The sequence below is a fragment of the Pelodiscus sinensis genome, chromosome 32 (genome assembly GCF_049634645.1).
Source record: "Pelodiscus sinensis isolate JC-2024 chromosome 32, ASM4963464v1, whole genome shotgun sequence".
NCBI lineage: Eukaryota > Metazoa > Chordata > Testudines > Trionychidae > Pelodiscus > Pelodiscus sinensis.
The window spans coordinates 1213008-1235957 of NC_134742.1; the positions used below are offsets into that span (position 1 = coordinate 1213008).

Sequence of the window (22950 nt, forward strand, 5' to 3'; positions counted from 1 at the left end):
CCGTACGGAAGCAGCCGCGGCTGCTTCCGCTTCCGGGGCAGGCCGGCGCTTCCTTTCCGCTCTCGCCGTCGCCGGGAGCAGGCCCAGGCCGGGGGGAGTCCGGCTCCGCATCCGCCGCCATCCGCCGCCATGACGGAGCAGATGACGCTGCGCGGGACGCTGAAGGGCCACAACGGCTGGGTGACGCAGATCGCCACCACCCCGCAGTTCCCGGACATGATCCTCTCGGCCTCGCGCGGTGAGCGGGACCATCGGCCCCGGCCCGCGGGGGGGGGGCTTGGGCGAGACCATCCCCCCGGCCCGCGCGCGCTCCCCTCGCGGGGCGGCCGTTGGGAGACACCATCTGCCCCCGCGTGCGCCACGGGCGGTTGGGCGAGACCATCTCCTTAGTCGAGCCCCCTCCCCTCCCGGGAGAGACCATCTCCCCCCCGGCGCGGGGGAGACGGGAAAGACCACCCGGGTGGGGGGAAACGTGGGGGAGCGGCAGGGAGAGACCAACTCGCCCACGTGGCGGGGGAGGGACCATCTCAGTGCAGAGGGGGGCAATGGGGGAGTCCATGTGCGGGGGGGGGAGGGGAAAGAACCATTCAGCGGGGGGGGGTCAGTCTTGTGGGTCAGACCACGTGGCTGGGGGGAGGGGCACAGAGTTGGGGTGCCTGGGGGAGGGGCCCCAGGGGATGGGGGGCAGGGCAAGGGGGCACCTTGAGGCGTGGGGGAGGGGCTAAGGGGTTGGGGGTGCACCGTGGGGGGAGGGGCTAAGGGGCGGGGGTGCACCTTGGGACGTGGGGGGAGGGGCTAAGGGGCGGGGGTGCACCTTGGGGTGTGGGGGGAGGGGCTAAGGGGTTGGGGATGCACCTTGGGGTGTGGGGGGAGGGGCTAAGGGGTTGGGGGTGCACCTTGGGGCGTGGGGGGTTAAATTCCCCCCTGGGGGTGGTTCGGAGGCTCCAGGCCGGGCCTCTGGGCGCTTGGGTTCAGTGCCCGGCTCTTCTTTCCCCTCCTCCCCTCGCCGGGGGCCTGCCCGCCCACCTGTCCGTCCCCCCCCCCCCCCCATTCCCTCTCCCCTCCATGCGCCTCTCAACCTCGGAGGCTCCTCCTGGCCCTGGGTGCCTCCGGGCCGCATTTCCCCCCAGCCTCAGTTTCCCCATCAGTGAGGCCCGTCCTACCTGGGAGGCAGTGACTGGTAGAGCTGCTGGGATAGGGCCGAGTTGGGGGGCGCCTCAGGTAGCTGACGCAGGGGGGCTGGGCTGGGGGTGGAGACCCAAACACCATGGGGGGGGTGGCCCCGTAGAAAGGGGCCCTGGGGCCTTCCCGAGTCCGCCTGCCCGGAGCTGTGCCAGGCCGCGCTGACCCGGTTGCTGGTGGGCTCTGCCCAGGTGGGCCCGGCTGCTCTGCGCCCCTCCTCCCAGCCCCGATGATTAAACTGGTTGTGCGTTGACCCTGCTGGGGGCTGAGGATCATGAATGCGAGAGCTGAGGGTGCCGGGACGGAGCGGGAGCAGAGCGCTATGGGAAGAGCCGCCGGTTGGGGAGACAAGGGGGCCCCAAAGCTCCCTGGGAGCGAACTAACGCCCCCCCCGCCCCGGGCGCAGACAAAACCATCATCATGTGGAAGCTGACGCGGGACGAGACCAACTACGGGATCCCGCAGCGGGCCCTGCGCGGCCACTCGCACTTCGTCAGCGACGTGGTCATCTCCTCCGACGGGCAATTCGCCCTGTCCGGCTCCTGGGACGGCACCCTGCGCCTCTGGGACCTCACCACGTGAGTGCCGAGTCCGATGGCCTGGCTGCCCCGCCCTTCACGGGGGGAGGCCGGCAACCGGATCCCCCTCCCAGAGCCCCTTGGCTTCTGGGTCCCCTTAGTGGGGCCAGAAACGGGGCAGGGGAACATTGGGAGGGGGGTCTCGTGACCGATTGAAATGTACAGTCTAAAACACGAGGGAGACTCCCGCACACCCGCTGCTCTGGGTCCCCGGAAACGTGCGCTCGGCCGTTAGGGGTAGCGGGACCGGCACCGCCCAGGGGTCGGCTCGGAGCCCCTGCCCCTGAAGAGGCCGTGCCGCCGAGACATGGCCGGTCTTGGGGACATCCAGGCGGGGGGGCATCGGGATTTTCGGAGGCGCCTCCCCCCAGTCCCAATGATTAGACCTGGTGTGTCTGTGCCGACCCCCCTCCGGGGGCGTGACGACATGTCCTGCAATTATGATGGGGCTGTGATGGGGGGACATACAAGATGGGAAGCGACTGTCTGGGAAGGAGCATGGCGGAAAGGGATCTAGGGGTCATAGTGGACCACAAGTTGAATATGAGTCAACAGTGTGATGCTGTTGCAAAAAAAGCAAATATGATTCTAGGTTGTATCAACAGGTGTGTTGTAAGCAAAACTCGTGAAGTCATTCTGCCGCTCTACTCTGCACTAGTTAGGCCTCAGCTGGAGTACTGTGTCCAGTTCTGGGTGCCACATTTCAAGAAAGATGTGGAGAAATTGGAAAGGGTACAGAGAAGAGCGACAAGAATGATTAAAGGTCTAGAGAACATGACCTATGAAGCCAGGCTTCATGAACTGGGCTTGTTTAGTTTGGAAAAAAGAAGATTAAGGGGGGACATGATAGCGGTTTTCAAATATCTAAAAGGGTGTCACAAGGAGGAAGGAGAAAATTTGTTCCTCTTGGTTTCTGAGGACAGGACAAGGAGTAATGGGCTTAAAGTGCAGCAGGGGAGGTTTAGATTGGACATTAGGAAAAAATTCCTAACTGTCAGGGTGGTCAAATATTGGAATAAATTGCCAAGGGAGGTGGTGGAATCTCCCTCTCTGGAGATATTTAAGAACAGGTTAGATAGACATCTGTCAGGGATGGTGTGGACGGAGCTTGGTCCTGCCTTGAGGGCAGGGGGCTGGACTCGATGACCTCTCGAGGTCCCTGCCAGTCCTATGATTCTATGATACCACGGAGGAGCATGGCCCTAGACCACTAGCCACATTTTAGGAGTGGGCCCCCAGCAGTAATTCTTGCCCCTCCTGCCCTGGGCGGAGGGAGGCAGAGGCGGTTGCAGGGAGGTGCCCGGGGCTGGCCTGGGCCTGACGTTGGGGCGTCTCCCCCTCCCCTCCATGCAGAGGCACCACCACCCGCCGCTTCGTGGGCCACACCAAGGACGTGCTGAGCGTGGCCTTCTCGTCCGACAACCGGCAGATCGTCTCGGGCTCCCGGGACAAGACCATCAAGTTGTGGAACACCCTGGGCGTCTGCAAGTACACCGTGCAGGTGAGCCCTGGGCCGGGGGGCTCCTCTCGCCACTCTAACCACTAGGCCTCCGTCCCTTCTCCCAGCTGGGCACAGCCCCCAGGAGTCCGGAGGCAAAGTCTAGCTGGGGAAGGGGGGGCTTTCCTCCGGACTTGGGGGAGGGGGGGGGTCCTGGGGGCAGTCTCCCCGAGTGAGGCCAAAGTAATGGCCCCAGGGGTGCCGGGGCTCCAAGCTACCCTCCCAGTCCCGATGATTAGATCTGACACGTCTGCCGACCCCTTGGGGCATGAGGACATGTCCTGCAATTATGATGGGACTTGGGGGGGCTGGCAGAGCCCTGGGGGGGTGAAGGACAGAGCCCGGAAGCAGGAGGTCGCTGGTGTCTGACCCCTGGCTCCCCCCTCTCTCCGCAGGATGAGAGCCACTCGGAGTGGGTGTCCTGCGTCCGCTTCTCCCCCAACAGCAGCAACCCCATCATCGTCTCCTGCGGCTGGGACAAGCTGGTGAAGGTGAGCCGGGCAAGGTTGCCCTGGAGTCAGGGGAAGGGCTGAGGATGGACCAGAAGAAGAAGAAGCGGGCGCTCCGCTGTGGGGCCGTAACAACTCGGCGGCCTGGGTGGGGCGGCTCCTGAAATCCCGCGCGTGGGGGGCAGGCCGGCTTGGGGGTCTCTGCTGATCCTGGTACCTTCTCCCGCCCCCCAGGTGTGGAACTTGGCCAACTGCAAGCTGAAGACCAACCACATCGGGCACACGGGCTACCTGAACACCGTGACGGTCTCCCCCGACGGCTCCCTCTGCGCCTCCGGCGGCAAGGTGGGCCCCCCGCGGCGGGGCGGGGCTCTCGCTGTTCCCGGGGGCAGCCGGGCGTGCCTTGCCTCCCGGGGCCGCCTCCGAGCCCCCCCCCGACCCAGCGGGGATCCGGCGCCGAAGAGGCAACGCGCCTCCTGTGGATACTCATGGGTGTCGGCCTCTGTCTGTCTGGTCCCTGCTTCCTTCTGCTCCTCTGTCCGGATCTGCCGGCCGCTCGCCTGCCTTGAGCCGCCTTCTGGGACCCTCCCTGGACTCCCACCCAAAGCTCTGCGACTGTCCGCCCCAAGCCTGCTTCCCCCTCTCTGCCGGCTGAGCTCCTGGGCCTCTGCCCAAGGGAAACCTTCTTGGGTTTGAATTTGAGGTGGTTTTCCACCCCTCCCTTCCCCCCCCATCTCTGAGACTCCCTCGGGCGTCGGACGGGCACGTAGCAGGGATCGCTAGCAGTATCGGTTGCCCTTTCTCTCGGAGCTGTCCTGCAGCAAGGAGTTCCGCAGGTGAACCGTTTGCTGCCTGGCCACCGAAGTGCGTCGTTTCCTCGCTTCAAAGTTCAGTTGGGGTGGGGGCTCTTCCTTTGTCTGACACGTTCTCCCCCTGCCCCCCCAGGACGGCCAGGCCATGCTGTGGGACCTGAACGAGGGCAAGCACCTGTACACGCTGGACGGCGGCGACATCATCAACGCCCTGTGCTTCAGCCCCAACCGCTACTGGCTCTGCGCCGCCACCGGGCCCAGCATCAAGATCTGGGTGAGCGGCGCCCCCGGCTGGCTGGGGAAGGGGGGCGTGTCACTCCTGTGGGGCAGCGTACCCAGAGGCCAGGCCGTGATGAAACACACGATGCAATCTGACTGCTTCTCCGTGCGGAAACCCAGAGGCTGTTTCTGAGCCGGCAGAGGGTTGTCCTGGGCTGGTGAAGGGTTGTGGGGTTGTCCTGGGCCGGGGGGGGGCCCCGGCGGCCGGCTCTTTTCTCTGACCGCGCCCCTCTGCCCCACAGGACCTGGAGGGCAAGATCATCGTAGACGAGCTGAAGCAGGAAGTGATCAGCACCAGCAGCAAAGCCGAGCCGCCCCAGTGCACCTCGCTAGCCTGGTCCGCGGACGGGCAGGTAACCGGCACCCGGCCTTTTAACGCCCCCTCCCCCACCGTCCTAGGGCTGGGGGGCGGGGCGGGAGACCCTGACCCATTAGCTTCAGCCCCTCCCTGGGCACCTGGAGAGGGCAGATCTGTCCCCGTCAGGCCCTAGCCCGCCTGTGACTGACTTGTCTTTTCTCTCCTCCCCCCGCAGACCCTGTTCGCCGGGTACACGGATAACCTGGTGCGCGTCTGGCAGGTCACCATCGGGACCCGGTGAGGGGCCCGGGGCCCCGCCTGCCTCTTGTGTAAAGATACCCAATAAAAAGTCGATTTTGGAGGTTTGGGGGGCCTGTGCTTGTCGTCTCTGCCACGCCGAGGCCTCGGCTGCAGGGGCTGGGGTGTTGGAGGACACAGGGCCCGTAGCCCCGGCCGCGGGGCCCATCCTGGCTCGGCAGGGGCTCCGGTCTTGCCGGCCTGGCTGTGTAAAGATATCGTGGCGGTGTTGTGCCGAAGGCGACTAAAATTGCACCTAGACGTGGGCTGGGGCGCTGCGTAATGAAGGCCGAGGGGGGCTACGTTTCCCCCAAACTGCCCTCACTGGCATCTACTCAGGAGAGATTCCAGGGCTGCCCTGCAGATGGGCAGAGCGCCCACCGCTGGCAGCGTGTACACCGCCCGGAGACACATTCGCCTGCATGCCGGTGCACATAGAAATTTATTCCGCACATGGCTGGAGAAAACTAGCGGGAACATGACCGGGGAGGGTGGGGACCATGCTGGTTTGGGGGCCCTGGGGATTTTCCTGCTTTGTTCCCTGGGTAGGAGGGGCTCTTCAGAAAAATCTCACCGGGCGGCTAATTTCTCAATGTCTGACCTCCGGCGACTCGGAATTCCGTTTTCACAAGCAGCGCGCCTGGGAAGGCCAAGGGGACGCTCCGGGCTGCAAACAACTCGGCAATGGATCGTCCCTGCCTCAGTGGCTTGGTGCACGCTCTCACACGCAGCTGTGGGGCACAGCCGGCCACTAGGAGCCCTGGCCTGCCCTTCTCTGCCTCGCTTTCCCCTCCCATCCTTCTCTGGGGCGAAAGCCGAGTTAGACCCGCTGCCAATGGGACTCTTATAACCAGCGCAAGGCCGTGTGCGGCCACTCCGCCGGGTCTTGGCCTGCTTTATAGCAGGCCCTCTTCAGGTTGTCCTCCGGGGGTGGGCACTCCGTAAGCACTCATGGAACCCCCTCCCCATGAAGGTGGTGGGAGGTAGACTGGGTGCAGCAGTGCCTGGGCAGGAGTTGGGGTGAAGGAGAGATCTTAGCAGCCTGGCCCCCCTCCCTCCTTCCCTCTCACTGTCCTGTCGCCCTCTGTGGTCACCTCTGATGCGTCAGCGGCTGGAGAGTTTTTACGACCCCACTAAGGGTAAAGGTGGGGGGGGTCCTGTCCTGACCCCGGCCCAGGGGGAAAACCTGAAGCATGAGGATTCCCCCCCAGCCCTGGGAGAAATTGAGGCAACTTGCTCTTCCATGGGTTGCTGGGGAGTAGCAGCGGCAAGGAACTGAACTCCGCCTTTCAGAGCACTAGGAAGCCCTGAAAAAGGGAGTGCGAATAAGACAATCTCTTATGGCTTCTGTAGAAAACCATGGGATGCCTACAGCCGTGGGCGCCGTGTCTCAGAAAAGATACAGGGGCATTGGAAAACGTTCTGAGAAGGGTGACAAAAATGAGGGGTTGGGAATGAAATGAAGAGGCAGCAGGTTTGAAAGTTTTTCTTGACGCAGCAAACCTGTGGAACTCCTCGCTGGAGGATGGTGTAAAGGTCAGGACTGTAACAGGGTTCAAAAGAGAGCTACATCGATTCACGGAGGTTAGGTCCAGCCATGGCTAGTAGGGTGCGAGTGAAACTAGGCCACTGGTCTCCATCCTTTTTTACGTACGAGCTCACATGCTGAATTCCACTAGTGATCGAAGCGCAACCTCCAACCCAAACACCCTCCCCCGACTCTTTTGTGCCCCTTCTCTGAACCCTGCCCATGCTCGCTCCATCCTCCCTACCTCCCCTGTTACATAAGAACGGCCGTACGGGGTCAGACCAAAGGTCCATCTAGCCCAGTAGCCTGTCTGCCGACAGTGGCCAGCACCAGGTGCCCCAGAGGGGGTGGACCGAAGACAATGATCAAGCGATTTGTCTCCTGCCATCCCTCTCCAGCCTCTGACAAACAGGCCAGGGACACCATTTTATCCCCTGGCTAATAGCCTTTTATGGACCTAACCTCCATGAAATTATCCAGCATCTCTTTAAACTCTGTTCTAGTCCTAGCCTTCACAGCCTCCTCTGGCGAGGAGTTCCACAGGTTAACTACACGCTGTGTGAAGAAGAACTTTCTTTTATTAGTTTTAAACCTGCTCCCCATTAATTTCATTTGGTGTCCTCTAGTTCTTCTATTTAGGGAACTAATAAATAACTTTTCTTTATCCGCCCTCTCCACCCCACTCATGATTTTATAGACCTCTGTCCTATCCCCCCTCGGTCTCTTGGGGGTGGCACAGTGGAGCTAAGACAGGCTCACTTCTCTGGCCGTGTACCGCTCGCAACAGCGGACGGCAAATTCCATCCCAAGTCCTGTCGTGCCCCCTTCTCGGCTCTGCAGAGCTGGGAGAAGTGAAGATAGGGAGGTGGGGTGGGGTCTGGAGTGGACATTGGGACGGAGCATCCACCCACGGTCAGGCTGCACCCGCTCACTGCCTCGGAGACGGGCATGGGGGGAGTTTAACAGTGCAAATCTGTCTGACACACACACACACACCAAGTGTGTGTCCGTTATTCTCACCCACACACAGGCTGCGTCTACACTGGCATGATTTTCCGGAAATGCTTTTAATGGAAAAGTTTTCTGTTAAAAGCATTTGCGGAAAAGAGCGTCTAGATTGGCAGGAGGCTTTTGTGCAAATGCACTTTTTGTGGAAAAGCGTCCGTGCCAATCTAGACGCGCTTTTCCACAAAAAAGCCCCAATCGCCATTTTCACCATCAGGGCTTTTTTGCGGAAAACAAATCTGAGCTGTCTACACTGGCCCTTTTGCACAAAAGGGACTTTTGCCCGAACGGGAGCAGCGTAGTATTTCCACAAGAAGCACTGATTTCAGACAGTAGGAAGTCAGTGCTTTTGCGGAAATTCAAGTGGCCAGTGTCGACAGCTGGCTGTTTTTCCAGAAAAGCGGCTGATTTTCCGGAAAAACTGGCCAGTCTAGACAAGGCCACATTGTCCTTGCCTCTCGTCTACCGCCCCACAACCTAGATGGGAGGTTGTGCCAACTTTCACTGCGTGCAAAATGTGGTTTTAGTTGTCGACTGGCGTGTGCACGGCCTAACGTCCATTTCTCTTATGCTTAAATTTAATTCGAGTAATAATTTCTAAAAAGCCGAACCAGTCATGGCCGGAGTCATCGTCCTGAGGGTGGTTGGTTTGTCCCCGCGGCCCCCAGGCGGGTCAGCAGAGGGGGTCTGTCTGCATGTGCTGTCCTTGCTGTCAGACACTGCTCCTGCAACTCCCGTTAATCGGTGGTGGAGTGCTGCGGTCGGTGGAGACTGTGGGGTTGGGACCTGTTGTAGATGGGGGGGTAAGGTGCTTTCGGAGGTGGGGGGGGGGGGGGGAGACCAGGACGGGACCTGCCTTGGACTGCCAGCAGCAGCGTTCACTGCTCCCAGGCTTGGTGGGATTTGAACTCACCACCCTCCACTCCCCAAATGCTCCTGCAGCTCCCATTGATCAGTAGTGAGCTGTGGCCAGCGGAGGGTTTGTGGGTTGGAGCCTGTGGATCAATGGGACTTACACCTCCACCCTCTCCCAGGCCGACGTATCCATTAGGCACAGGGTCTGGGGCCCACGCTACTTTCAGAGGCCTGTAAAAATGTTTTAATTTCTTTTACAATCAGAAGGGAGAAAAATGAACATTTAGGATCGAAGAAAAGGTTTGCATTTCTTTTCTCACACAGAAAACAATGAAACTTTTAGGGCTCACGAAAATCTACGAAATTTTGCCTAAAGCAGAAGTATTTAAAGTTACATCAAAAAATAACTTTTAGGCAAAAGTTTCTAGGGCCCACGAAGGTCATAATGCAGCCCTGACCCTCTCCTGTAATGCCAGCTGCTTTTGGGAGTGCTGGGGGGTTAGCTTGCTGTGGCTCTAAAACTCACCCTAACCCCAGCCCCTCCACCACCCCCGAAAGCACCAGGCCTGCAGTACCACCCCCTTCCACAACAGCCCCCGACCGCACAGCCTCTATGGGCCACAGCGCTCCACTACCGATCAACGGGAGCTGCAGGAGCAGCGTCTGGAGGCAAGGATGGCACGTGGAGACCCCCTGAGCTGCCCTGCCCGGGGCTGCCGGCTGCCTCCCAACCCTCAACCAGCATCAGGACGATGACTCCGGACGTGACCGGTTAGGCTTTTTAGAACTCACTCCTCAAAGAATTCAATTTAAGCATCACAGACAGGGCTGGACCAAAAATGCAATCGACTCGCCCGTGGCTGCAAAATATAAATGTGTGTGTGCGTGTGAGAGAAAGAGAGATTCTCAAAAAGGGGGCGTGATGCCGACCGAAAAGTTTGGGAACAACTGATCTAGGCCATGGCAGGTGTCTGTCGAACCCGCTCTGAAAGTGAGAGAGATTCCACAACCTCCCCGGGGAATTTATTCCGGTGTTTAACCAGACTGGACATTAGGAAAAACTTCCTACCTGACCTCCTCCTGCTCCCGTTTAAGCCCACGGCTTCTTGTCCTGGCCTCAGAGGTGACAAACCACCATTTCTCTCCTCTCCTCTCATGACACCCTTTTAGATACTTGAAAACCGCTCTCACGTCCCGTCTCGGTCTTCTCTTCTGCAGACTAAACAAGCCTGATTTTTTCCGTCTTCCCTCACGTCTTCTAGACCGTCAGTCGGTTTTGTTGCTCTTTGCTGGACTTTCTCAGGCTTTCCCGAAACGTGGCACCAGGGCGGGACACGAGACTCCCGCAGAGGCCGGATCGGCGCAGAGTAAAGCGGAATGACTTGTGTAGCTTTGGAAACGAACTGAATCTCCTTCCCGGACCCACTTTTGGTTGTACCCTGCCCCCAGCTCAGGCAAGACCAAAGAGGCGACGACGAAACTGTACAATCCTCTCTTTATTAATTATCAACATTTCAAAAAACTAAATCTCCATTTCAATCTCGGTTTAGCCAAAAATATTTCAACCTAGCTTTGTAACGGCAACAGAAACGAAACCACCACCAAAACGCAACGCACACAGCAGGGGCGGGCAGAGGGTTTCTAGTGGGGGGGTGTCGCTGGAGACTGGAGCACGAAAGGAAGAAGGGCGGAACAGCATAGACAATAAAATAAATACCCAGCGACCTCGGTGAGAGATGGCAACAGCCTTCCGCAAAGCAGGACTCGCCATGCCAAGAATCGCGTGAGAGTCGTTTAACTCCGGACTTTTAGCTGGTGATTCGCTGGCATCTCCTCACGCTTGCAGGGGGAGTTTCCCGTTGTCTGCCTCGCCTGCGCAGGCTGTTTCGCGCACCCACCGATCAGCGGGCACAGTCCTGTACAGGGTGGCGAAGGGAGCCGGTCCCGGGGAAGCGCGATTCAGGAGCGCACGGCCAACGTGCGACGTGCCTCCCCGGCTGCAGCAGTGCCCTGACGCCCAAGAGCAAGAGGACGGAGGGAAAGTGTGTGTGGGGGGGAACAGGAGGACACAAGGTGGAAAACGCAGGGCTCTGGAGGCTGGATCCAGGGAGGGCAGTGGGGAGCAATGGTTCTGCCGGGCTGGGCTTGGTCCGAACACCTGCGGGGAAGGAAGCGGCGGGGGGGTTGTGCTGGCCGCAGACGAGAAGAGACGGCCGGGAATTAGACCAGCGCACCCGCCGAGGGCTGGGGAGGCGTCAGCTGGCCGGGAGTCTTGCAGCGGGGCCAAAAGCTCCCCGAAAATGTGGGGCGAGCCGAGGAGCAGCACAAGGGGGGCCGGCCCGTGTGTGGGCGAGGGGGCTCGCAATTCCCTGTCTGGGTCTCCACCTCGGGCCAGAGACAGGCTGGGGGGGAGCGGCGGAGGCAGCGGTGCGAACGCCGCTTGGAAGCGGGGCGGCGGCGCAGCAGGCTCCGGAAGGCCCGGCCGGGCCAGCAGTGGTGCGAACGCCGCTTGGAAGCGGGGCGGCGGCGCAGCAGGCTCCGGAAGGCCCGGCCGGGCTGGGCCGGGCCGGGCGGCGGCGGGGTCAGGTGCAGATCTTGATGCGGGTGCCCTTGGCCAGGATGCGGAAGAAGGGGAAGATGCGCTCGCGGAAGGTGGCGTTGAAGGTGTGGATATGGGCCATGCTCTCGGCGTTGTAGAAGCACAACTGGCCCCGCTCGTAGTCCAGGTAGACGCCGAAGCGCCGCAGCTTCTCCCCCGCCGGCAGCGCCGTCTGCTCCGTGGCCGTCAGCGCCTGGTACTTCTTCCCGTTGGCGCCCACGCACCAGATCTCCCGCTTCTGGTAGGGGCCGCCGGTCTTCTCCTTGCGCCGGGCCGTCTCCCGGGCCGCCCCCACCGCCCAGCCCCGCCGGCCGCCCACCTCCACCTCCCAGTAGTGCCGCCCCTCGCTGAAGCCGTGCGAGCCCAGCACGCAGTAGTCGGAGTCGAAGCGCTTGGGGTTGTCGGGCACGTCCTGACGGCGGTCGCCCAGCCTCACGCTCCGACGGTCCAGGGACAGGCTCAGGTGCGGGTGGGCCGTGTCGGGGTCCAGGGTCACGTCGGCTACGGAGAGAGCAGGCAGGGGAGTGAGAGGGGCCACGGGGGGCAGGGTCTGTCCCTCCCTGTGTCTGGGCAGCGCCCGGCCCCACAGGGCCCTGATCCCAGCCGGGACAGGGCCTCTCTCTCGCTGTGTCTGGCACCACGGGGCCCTGATCCCAGCCGGGACAGAGCTTGGCAGGACAGAGGCCATGGGTCAGGACTGCAAGGGAGCAGCAGAGGCCAGGGCAGGTGAGGGCCGAGGCAGGCGGGCCGGGACGCCCACGCGGACACGCCGTACCGCTCCACGCAGGTGGGGCACCCGGGGCGGGGTCCGGGCTCCCCCAGCCGGTCTCCTTTACCTTGCGGGACCTTCTTGAAGACTTTCTCCATCTTCCTCATCACCACGTCCTGCAGGAAGTAGTTGCGGGATTTCTTCCCCACGTCCACTGGCACCGGCTCCGGCTCCTGGAACTTGACGCTCTCGCACCTGGCAAGGGGAGCACGGCCGTGAGTCACAGACCCGGAAGGGACCTCGAGGTCGGCACCGTCCCCGGCGCTCGCGGCAGGACCCAGCCCCGTCTGGACCCTCCCTGGCAGGCGTCTGTCCAACCTGCTCTGAAATATCCCCAGGGGTGGAGACAACACAACCCCCCCAGGCAACTATTCCAGTGTTTCACCCCCCGGACAGGCAGGAGTTGAGGACCCCTCCTGTGTCCCCTGGGGGCAGGACGTCTGTCACGGCGGGGGCGGGCCGACCATCACCCGTCCAATCTTTCGCAGCAGAAAAGTCGATTTTCGAGAGAGGAATTTTCTCCTCTCCTTGAAAGATTCTGATTTCTCTCTCCCCCCCCCCAAATCGAAATAGTCGACTTAGAAGTCGCACGGCCTCCTGGGAGTCGGAACGCTGGTTCCCTTCTCCTCTACAGGCCGAGCTCTCAGGCAGACTGTATCACCTCACGAGAGTCTCCGAGCACGCCGCCTCGCCTCCCCTCTCCGAGAGGAGAGACCATGGTGCATCATGGGGGTCCCGGGAGCTGCGGAACCGCATCCCATGAGCCACTGGGACGGCCCTGCCCCACGGAGTTTTCTGGTATTCAGGTTTTCCAGAAGAAAACATCCCCAAGAGGGGAAAAAAAAAGACACGTTTCCCCCCGGCTTTACTCCTTACACACGTCCACTGTGCCCTCCTCTCGAGAACTATGAGAGAGAGAGAGAGAGAGATCTCCGAAAACATCCCCTCCGTGCGCAGCGGCCGTCAGAAAAGCAAACTGCACGTTAGGGATCGAGAAGAAGACGGAGAACATCTTACTGCCCTTATCTAAATCCATGGGACGCCCACGTCTGGAATACTGCGTCCAGCTGTGGACGCCTCATCCCAAAAAAGATCTACTGGCCTTGGAAAAGGTTCAGAGAAGGGCAACCAAAAATGCGGAGGGGTTTGGAACGGGTCCCATCTGAGGAGAAATTAACCAGATGGGGACTTTTCAGCTCGGAAAAGAGGAGACTCGGGGGGGATAGGAGAGAGGGCGATAAAACCATGACGGGTGCAGAAAAGGTGACTAAGGAAAAGCGATCGACTCGTTTCCACAATAGAAGAACGAGGGGCCACCCCATGAAACGAAGAGGCAGCAGGTGAAAACAAACCGAAGGAAGTTTTTTCTTCGCGGGGCACATAGTTAACCTGTGGAACTCCTCGCCGCAGGACGCTGCGAAGCCCAGGGCTTTAACAGGGTTCAAAAAAAGAGCTGGATAGATTCCTGGAGGTTAGGTCCAGCAACGGCTGTTAGCCAGGATGGGTAGAGAGGGTGTCCCTGGCCTCTGTTTGTCAGAGGCTGGGAACGGGCGACAGGGGAGAGATCATGTGACGAGTCCCTGTTCTGTCCCCTCCCTCTGGGGCACCTGACCTTGGCCACCATGGGCAGACAGGACACCGGGCTAGATGGGCCTTTGATCTGACCTCGTCTGGCTGTTCGGATGGTCTATGCGCACACATTCAAAATTCATCTTACATTCCTGAAGACTCCTGGCCTACCGCCCTCCCAGGACCCCAAGTGACACACCCGTCCCTCCGATCAGAGAAGGCCGCCAGTCAACCCGTCACACCCCTCGCCGGGATCTGGTTTGAAGCGTCACATAAAAACATCTGGCACAAAGGGGGCCAGATGGGGGGGAGGGAGGCGTGCGGGCGGAGCCCCAACGGGCTGCCGGTGTGAACAGACTCACTGAGCAAGACTGAAGAGGCCTGGATTCTATTCCTGGCCCTGCTAGGTCAGTCACGCCCCGCCCCCTCTCGTGCCTCAGTTTCCCCAGAGGGGCGCGCCTCGCCAAAGGAAGGCCCGAAGAGCTCGTGAGCGCGCCGTGTCGGTGCTAAGTAGGGCTCATCGGTTTCAACAGACGCACCCTCCCGAGGGGCAATCGGGGGGCGGGGGGATGTTGACGGAAGTACCGCAGAACTGACCTGGTGAAGGTGTCTTTGATGTCCTGAAAAGGGGAAGAAAAAAAAGAAAGCGATTGCACACGAGCGGCCGACGGACACCGCGCCCACGCTCCGCTCGGCCACGGTTCAGCGAGAGCTCCTTGGCGTTAGGACCCCAGCCTCCCGGGGCTGGAAAAGCCCCCAGGAGGGCAGCCAGTCCAGCCCCCTTGCTTTGAGTACGGGAGCGGCCCCACTGCAAATTCTATTTCGGGCCCAACTGCCTCTCCCCGGAGTGGGTTGGGGGTGTATCTGTGTCACCGGTCCCTCGGGGACAGAGAGAGGGCAAAAAAAACTGCGCTGCCCAATGCGCCCTCTCATCGTGGCCGCCCATGTGCGGAATAAATTTTAAGCACCCCCAGGCATGCGCGGGTGCGCACCACCAGCCAGCACACAAACCTAGCTGGGGCACTCTGCGAATCGGTGGCTGGGACGCGGGTGGAGGCGGCTTCTGCAGTTGGGCCACCCATCGGGCAAGGGGCAGGGCCAGGCACAGGGGGCGGAGCCAGGGAGCGCTCACCTTCAGGAGCTGCAGCCCGTCCTGCCGGCTCTTGTCCTCAGCCTCGGCGATGAGGCGCCCGAGGGTGGCGCCCTGCTCCTCCAGCTGGCTGATGTTGCTGCGCTGCCGGGCCAGCAGGGCCTCGCTACGCTCCTCCAGCTGGTGCAGCAGCAGCACCTGCTCGCCGATCAGGAACTGGTGCAGCAGCTCGAAGTCCGACTCCAGCTCCTTCACCTCCTGCTTGGTCTTGTTCTGGGGCGGGGAGCAGGAGGGTCACGGGGAGGCTCAGTCCGTCCTGGCCACGGGGCAGCGGGTCCCTCAGCCCACGCCGCGCCGGCTCAGCGCCTCGGAGCTACCGGCCCTGGCGGCCCCGGGCCGGCTATGCCAGCCACCGGCCCGGCCTGGCTGCAAAGCCGAATCCGCCCCGGCTTCCCCACGGTTTAGGGGTGGTGGGAACATTCCCGCAGGGCAAAGGCCCACAGAGGAACCGGGAGCTGGGCTACAAGTGGGTTGGCACACCCCAGAGGGGGGCAGTTTGCAGGAAAAGGCTCTGTCTCCCGCCAGCCGGCCGCCGATTCAATTTCAGCCGCACGGAGCGAGCCGTTTTCTTTCCTTTCTGTAACTACCGGAGGGGTTAATCACTTACATTTCAGCCAGGGACAGGAAGAGATCTGACCGCTGTCGTAGCAGGAAGTACAGCCATTTCTCAGACGGCTTAAACACGGTTTGTTTTACTCTCTGGGTCTGAACTCCGCCGGTAACAGATTCACTGTTTTATTAGAAGGAGCGCGAGGGAACCGGTCTCTGTTCGCAGACAGGAGCGGGGTATACATTGCCAAAGACAACGCCAGGAGGGGGATGCAAGAGAACTAGCCCCCTGCAGCCAGGACGGGGTAACCTAGTCCAGGGGTTCTCAAAATGTGAGATACTGCGACCCCCCTCTAAGTTGCTCGTGACCCCCCAGGGGAGTCGGGACTCACAGTTTGAGAAATGCGAGCCTAGTCAGTGACACGATTCACAGATGCGTTATCGGTTAACGCGACCAGCGAACGCTCCCAGTAAGTCTGTTACGAACGGACGTCAGACACACAAATTGTTATTGGTTAACGTGACTAGCGAACACTCCCAGTGAGTCTGTTACGAACGGAATTCAGACACAAATTGTTATCGGTTAACGCGACCAGTAAGTCTGGTACGAACGGACGTCAGACACACAAATCGTTATCGGTTAACGCGACCAGCGAGTCTGGTACGAACGGACGTCAGACACACAAATCGTTATCGGTTAACGCGACCAGCGAGTCTGGTACGAACGGAATTCGGACACACAAATCGTTATCGGTTAACGCAACCAGCGAGTCTGGTACAAACGGACGTCAGACACACAAATCGTTATCGGTTAACGCGACCAGCGAGTCTGGTACGAACGGATGTCAGACACACAAATCGTTATCGGTTAACGCGACCAGCCAACGCTCCCAGCGAGTCTGTTACGAACGGACGTCAGACACACACAAATCGTGTTTGAACTGCGTGAGAAACGGCTGTACTTCCTGCTACGACAGCAGTCTGATCTCTTCCTGTCCCTGGCTGAAATGTCAGTATTTAAACACCCCTCCGCTAGTTACACAGGGAAGAAAACCCCTCGCTTTGTGCGGCTGAAATTCAATTGCCGGCCGGCTGGTGGGGACAGAGCCTTTTCCTGCAACCTTCCCTGCTCTCCACGTGGCTCTGCATTTAACGGGTTTTGAGAGCGGGCAGGAACGCACGCCGGCTCAGCCCCGGCAGCTGGTCCCCGCTACCGCTGTAACGCCCAGCGGCAGGAGGGGTCCCGGGACTGAGCCGGCTCTCCAGTCCCTTGACGTGCAGAGCCGCTTATCGGTCATCGTGTAACCGGCGAGATGCCTGTGGCTTTCGAACATCCCTCGCCCGCAGGGCTCCGGGACAGGGTGCCCAGTGAACACACAGCTGGGGACCCCGGGGAAGGCCGGGCTGTGGGAAAACCAGGGCGCTGTGACCTTGGGCAGCAGGCTACAGACGAAGTCCAGCCCTACCCCGCCTGCAAGGCCATCCGAGACAGTGGGGAGAGGCAAGGGCACTTGGCAGAGACATCGGCTAGAGTCGGAGCGAGTCCCGGCTTGGACTGCCCCGACACGGCCGCCGGCTCAGCGGAGGGCTGAGTTTTCCTGGCCCCGCTTCACCGCCTTGGAGCATCCACTCGGAAGGGGCTGAGAGCGACCCCCCACGGGGGGCTCACGGACACGTAGGGTACCTGGCCCCTGGACGTGACCTCCCACTGCCTAAGTGCCAGGGTGGAGAGCAAACGGAGGGCGGGCAGGCGGGGGAACCGGCACCTGCCTTCAGTTCGGTGATTTTCTCCTCCTCGCTCGACTTCTGTTTCAGAACCGCGTCCAGCTTCTTCTTCAGCGGGTCCAGGTGGGCCTGGAGTTTCATCTAGGAAGAACCGACAAATAAACAGTTTTCCCTCGCCCCTGATAGCTCTCTCCCCAAGTCTTCCCCCCCCGTGGAGGTTTTCCTTGCTGGGTTTCGAGGCCAGCCAGTCTGACCGCCACGGGCCTGGTCTAGCGGGAAGGAGCATCAGACCGGGAAACCAGGGCTCAGTTCCTGGCGCTGCCGCAAACGCCCTGCGTGAGTTAGAGCGAGCCGCGTGATTTCTCTGGGGCTCAGCTCCCCATGTGCGAAATGGGGCCCAATTCTCCCCTGGCCTGGCCTGTGTTTTGACTGGTGGGCCCAGGAGGTATTTTCTTTACCGACCGGGGTGCCAGATCCTGCACCCTACGGGTGTTACTGATGCGACACGCACGCCAAGCCAGGGCCCATACCGGGAGGCGTGTGCCGAGGGCACCCCACGCTGGCCGGGAGAGCCGTGCGCTTGCTCTGTGGCCAATCCCAGCGCTGCCACGGCCTCAGCCGGCACCGCCCGCACCTCTGAAGCCAGCCAGCGCAGGGAACAAAACAGCTCTGTCCCCAGGGACACACTTGAGGGTCGCCAGCCTGCGACACGCGGCAGCGCGGCGCTTGGGGGTGGACACTGCAGGTGCCTCCAGAGCATGGGTCAGCATCGGCCACCCGCTTTTTCAAGGGGTGCTCGCTAGATCCATCGACGGACATGCCCCGGCAGCCACCTACCCGGGGGCCAGGACTCTTGTAACTCCAAGGCGTGAGTTGACTGAACTTTTTAGCCTAGGCTAGGCTCATGCCTCCATGCGACTGGAATCAGGGAGGTTAAAACGCGGCGACTTTCCTAAGCGAGGAGTCAGTCGAGGTCTTTACCCATCAGCCGAGAAGGGCAGGCCGTCCCGGCGCCCAGCCTGGCTCGCACCGGTGCGCGGCATAACCTCCCCGAGCGGCCGCTCTGCGCTGTACAGCCCAGGGAAAACCGCTGGGTCAGCCCTCCGCCGTGGGTCTCAGTACGAGACCTCCCCAGGCCGCACAACGCAGAGCGGTAGCTGGGAGAGAAGAGACCCACCAGACAGGGACTGACCCAGCGTCTCTGCTCGCCGGTTTCCCCAAGGCCGTACGACGCAGGGCGGCAGCTAGCCAAGTGCCTGCGTATCGGCCGGTCGACGACATCCCGAACCGACGTAGCTGCGATGCGACAGACATTGGTCCGACAAAGCTCTGCCTTCGCCCTCCTCGTCTCTCCGCTATCCCGGGCCCAACGGGCTAACCCCACGGCAAACCCACTCCAAGCCTCGTTAGCTTCCGAAAGCCCACGCAGGCGCTTTGAGATCCCTCCCTGCCTGGCGTCAGGCGCCGGCCACGCACACAGGAAAAGCTGGCGAGAGAAATAAAATACACGCGCTCGCCGCTCCCAGTCGCCTCTAGTTACAGGACTATTCGGCCTGGCTCCTGCCAACCTTCGAGGGGGAAATTTTACCCCGCCCTCCGGGCCCTGATTTTCAGGGCCACGCTGATCGGAATTTGTGATTCGAGCTACGAGGGGAGTTCTCCTTGGAGGCACCAGCCACGGACCGGGGTGCTGCCGTGCTGGGCGCTGGACACACAGCCCCCCAGAGAGCCCAGCACGGATCCAGAATTTCGATCCCTCCGTGGAGGTGCCCCGGAATGAGCACGGAGAAGGCCGGCTCACCCTCGTGACGCCGGGCAACAGAGCCGTAAGCCGGCGGCGTCCCTCTAAAGCCTTCTGCGATGCTCGGGGCCTGGCGTCTTCCTGCCTGTCTCAGGTTTGCTGCCGGCTGTCCCCGGGTCTAATGCCTGGATGTGCGCTCAGGGGACCCTCTGTGCCCAGCAGCGCTGGCTCTGGACACGCTGTGATGTCCACTCTGGCTGGGCATTCACGGATTGCTGGGTCGGGCTGTGGGTGACCCCTACCGCCCCGTGCTGCTCTGCAGAGACTGTGTGTGTGTCCGTGTGCACCGCCCAGCGGGGGGTGGTCCCTGAGGGCAGGCACGAAGGCCATGGCCTAGCTCAGTGGTCCCCAACCTTTGGGGGCTGCTGCGCGCCAGGGGGCGGGGCTGGCCCAGATAGTTCAGCGGGCGCACATAAATGCCTCGGTGGGCCTAGCCATTGCTCACCCGGCACGGGGAAGGAGTTTGATCAAAGGAAGGGGTGTGGCTACTTGGGGGGAGTGGGTGAGCAGTGGCGGAGAGAGGGGCTGTCTCGAACAGACTGAGTCGAGTCCGGGGGGGTTCAGGGGCCTGTGTACCCCTGCCCCCCAAGAGGTCGAAGGCTGCCTGCCCTGACTCTTAGGTCCGCATCGAGTCTGCGCTGTGCTGTATCTCGGAAGAGCAGCAAAACCTTCTACTCCACTCCCATAGCTCCACCATCTGTCCCAGCCGACCCTCCACGTTGTCACCCGCCAGCCAACGAACCCCCCTTGGCCTCCCGGAGCCAACGCGGTACCTCCAGCCACGCGCTGGCCTTACCGGACCCACTGGGGCCCCGGCGCCTCCCCCGGGCACGCCAACGGCTCCCAGACACCCCACCAGGGACGTTAAAAAGCGTGTAACTCGTCAGTCGTGAAGTCGACAAAAGGTTTGTCACCTCCGCCACAAGTCCTCAGTCCCAGCATGCGCGGGGTCCCAGGAGAGCGGTAGCTCCCGGGACCCAGCGCAAGGCAGCCTGCCAACGTACGTCCTGGCGGAAGGGATGCGCGTTAGGCAGGTTACATATCGGTTCACTGAATAGTCGAGCAGCCTCATGAATTCTTCTCAGTTACTTAACCATTCGATAGTCCCCGTGGGCAGGGCCGGCAGACGCCCGAGGAGCCCCCCACACTCCGCGCTGCTGCCGCTGTATCAGAGGCAGCAGCGGGGGTGCCAGGCGGGAGCTGGTCTCAGACCCAGCTGCTCTCGTGGACCGACTGCCTGTCTGAGCCGCAGAGGGGGCAGGTCCCAGACCTGTCCCAAGCCAGGACTGAGCCGGGCTGCTGGCCAGCCTGCTAAAAGTGTACCGGCCGGGGGAAAGAGGGAGGAACGCACGTCGTCTGCAGCATTAACCGATACGCTTCGGTTACGGGTTAATCGACTACGCCATTACATCATAACGCGTGTAGCCGATAGCACGGACGTGTTCGCATCCGCTTCTCGGTTAACCGGCTGCACTTCTACAGCCGCGCCCGGCCCAGCGGACTCCGGCGACCCTTCCCCACCGGCGTACCTTGTAATCCTGCACCACCTCCTCCAGCGGCACCACGCTGTGGTGCTTGTGGCTCCGGGACTCCCGGCACACCACGCAGATGGCCTGCTCGTCCACCTCGCAGAAGAGCTTGAGGGGCTCTTGGTGTTTCTCGCACAGGGCTCGTCTCTCCAGCGCCCCCGGCGCCGCGGCCCCCTCGGGCCTCGCTGAGGTCCCCACAGCAGCCGGGGACGCGAGCCGCTGCGGGAGCGGGTGCATCTGTCGGATGATGTGCACCATGTTGGCCAGCTGGAGGTTGGGCCGGAAGTTCCTCTGGGAGAAGGTCTTGCGGCACTGGGGGCAGGTGAAGGGGGGGAGCGGTCGAGGCCGGGGCGCCACGGCGGCCGGGGGCGTGGGCGTCAGCAGCTCCTCCTCCTCCTCCTCCTCCTCCAGGTCCTCCTCCTCCTCCATCACCTCCTCGGCGTAGTCGTCCTCCTCGAAGTACAGCTCGTCGCCCGCCTCGTCCTCCCACATGTCGTCCTCCCCCGGGTCGTCCCAGAAGTCGGCTTCCTCGTCCTCCTCGCTCCACATGTCATCCTCGTCCTCGGCCCCTTCCTCCTCCTCCTCCTCCTCCTCATCGTTGTAATCGGCCTGGTCGTCCAGCTCGTCCTCCGCGCCGCCCAGCCCCGCCGCCTCGGCCGCGTAGCCGGCCCGGCCCTCGCCCGCCTCCTCGCCCCCCCAGAGCTGGGTGATGCAGACGCGGCAGAAGTTGTGGCCGCAGCCGATGGAGACGGGGTCGGTGAAGTAGTCCAGGCAGATGGCGCAGACGGCCTCCTCCTGCAGCGTCTCCACCGCGCTGGGCTGCCCGCACGGCATCCCCCCGGGGCCGCCTTCCCCGGCCACCGCCGCCATGGGCCCCCCCCGCCCTCAGCTTCCCCCTGAGAGCCTCAGCCCCCCACTTCACCCGGGGGTCCTCAGCCCCCCTGCTTCCTCCTGGGGGTCCCCCGACCCTCCTGCTTCCTCCTGGGGGTCCTCAGCCCCCCTGCTTCCTCCTGGGGGTCCCCCGACCTTCCTGCTTCCTCCTGGGGGTCCTCAGCCCCCCTGCTTTCTCCTGGGGGTCCCTCGACCCTCCTGCTTCCCCCTGGGGGTCCCCCAACCCTCCTACTTCCTCCTGGGGGTCCTCAGCCCCCCTGCTTTCTCCTGGGGGTCCCCCGACCTTCCTGCTTCCTCCTGGGGGTCCTCAGCCCCCCTGCTTCCTCCTGGGGGTCCCCCGACCTTCCTGCTTCCTCCTGGGGGTCCTCAGCCCCCCTGCTTCCTTCTGGGGGTCCTCAGCCCCCCTGCTTTCTCCTGGGGGTCCTCAGCCCCCCTGCTTTCTCCTGGGGGTCCCTCGACCCTCCTGCTTCCCCCTGGGGGTCCCCCGACCCTCCTACTTCCTCCTGGGGGTCCTCAGCCCCCCTGCTTCCTCCTGGGGGTCCCCCGACCTTCCTGCTTCCTCCTGGGGGTCCTCAGCCCCCCTGCTTCCTCCTGGGGGTCCCCCGACCTTCCTGCTTCCTCCTGGGGGTCCTCAGCCCCCCTGCTTCCTTCTGGGGGTCCTCAGCCCCCCTGCTTTCTCCTGGGGGTCCTCAGCCCCCCTACTTCCTCCTGGGGGTCCTCAGCCCCCCTGCTTCCTCCTGGGGGTCCCCCGACCTTCCTGCTTCCTCCTGGGGGTCCTCAGCCCCCCTGCTTCCTCCTGGGGGTCCTCAGCCCCCCTGCTTTCTCCTGGGGGTCCTCAGCCCCCCTACTTCCTCCTGGGGGTCCTCAGCCCCCCTGCTTCCTCCTGGGGGTCCCCCGACCCCTCAGCCCCTCCCCCACTAGGGGCCCTGCCCGGCTGCCCGAGGACGCTCTACCCGCGCGCTCTATGGTGGCTGTCAAGGCAAGCGGGGGAAGGGGGGGATAAGAAGAGGCAGCGGGAGCCTTATTTCCGTTTCCGCCGGAAGTGGCGGCGGGACCTTTTTACCGCTCCGCCACGGGCGCGCGGCGGGGCATGTGACCGGAAGTGGCTCCCCCCCCCCCCGGCGCGCGTTCCGCCGCTCTCCGGCAGGGAGGGGGGGGGGAAGGATGAGGACAGCGCGTCATGTGACCGGAACTGCCGGCCCCACGCTCCATTCTTTCCCCCCCGCCCGTTGGGAGGTTCTGCGCGCGGCGCTCCGGCTCGGATCCGCCCCGCCTCCCCGTGTGACGTCACACGCCCGGCCTCCCTCTCGCCCCTGGAGTTCCAGGGGGCGGGGCCTACTTCTGGAGGGGGCGGGACCGCTCCTAAGCTCCGCCCCCAGTGGGGTGGGAGGTGCTGAGGAGGGGGGGACGCGCTCTGGCTCCGCCTCCTTCTCGCCCCTAAGTTCCAAGGGGGCGGGGCCGATGACGCTGAAGGGGGCGGGGCCGCCTCTAAGCCCCGCCCCCGGTGGGGTAGAAGACGCTGGGGGGGGGGCGCTCTGGCTCTGGCCTCTTTCTCACCCATAAATTCCAAAGGGGCGGGGCCTACGT

At 62.4% G+C, this 22950-nt stretch overlaps 3 protein-coding genes across 3 annotated transcripts in view; 2 read left to right on the plus strand and 1 right to left on the minus strand.

Moving 5' to 3' along the window:
- LOC112544049 (butyrophilin subfamily 1 member A1-like) overlaps window positions 1-22950 on the plus strand; it is a 165328-nt gene that overhangs the window by 100330 nt on the left and 42048 nt on the right. The window lies entirely within an intron of this gene.
- RACK1 (receptor for activated C kinase 1) lies at window positions 38-5462 on the plus strand. Its single transcript, XM_075913735.1, has 8 exons — window positions 38-238; window positions 1589-1760; window positions 3114-3261; window positions 3654-3749; window positions 3942-4052; window positions 4653-4793; window positions 5041-5151; window positions 5332-5462. The coding sequence occupies exons 1-8, from the start codon at window positions 130-132 to the stop codon at window positions 5395-5397; spliced, it is 954 nt and encodes a 317-aa protein (XP_075769850.1). The 5' UTR covers window positions 38-129; the 3' UTR covers window positions 5398-5462.
- On the minus strand, window positions 10258-21573 carry TRIM41 (tripartite motif containing 41). The gene is made up of 6 exons (XM_075913582.1): window positions 20473-21573; window positions 17188-17283; window positions 14851-15081; window positions 14316-14338; window positions 12217-12344; window positions 10258-11881 (listed from the first exon to the last, which is right to left on the minus strand). Exons 1-6 carry the CDS (start codon window positions 21340-21342, stop codon window positions 11364-11366), a joined length of 1866 nt encoding a protein of 621 aa, XP_075769697.1. The 5' UTR covers window positions 21343-21573; the 3' UTR covers window positions 10258-11363.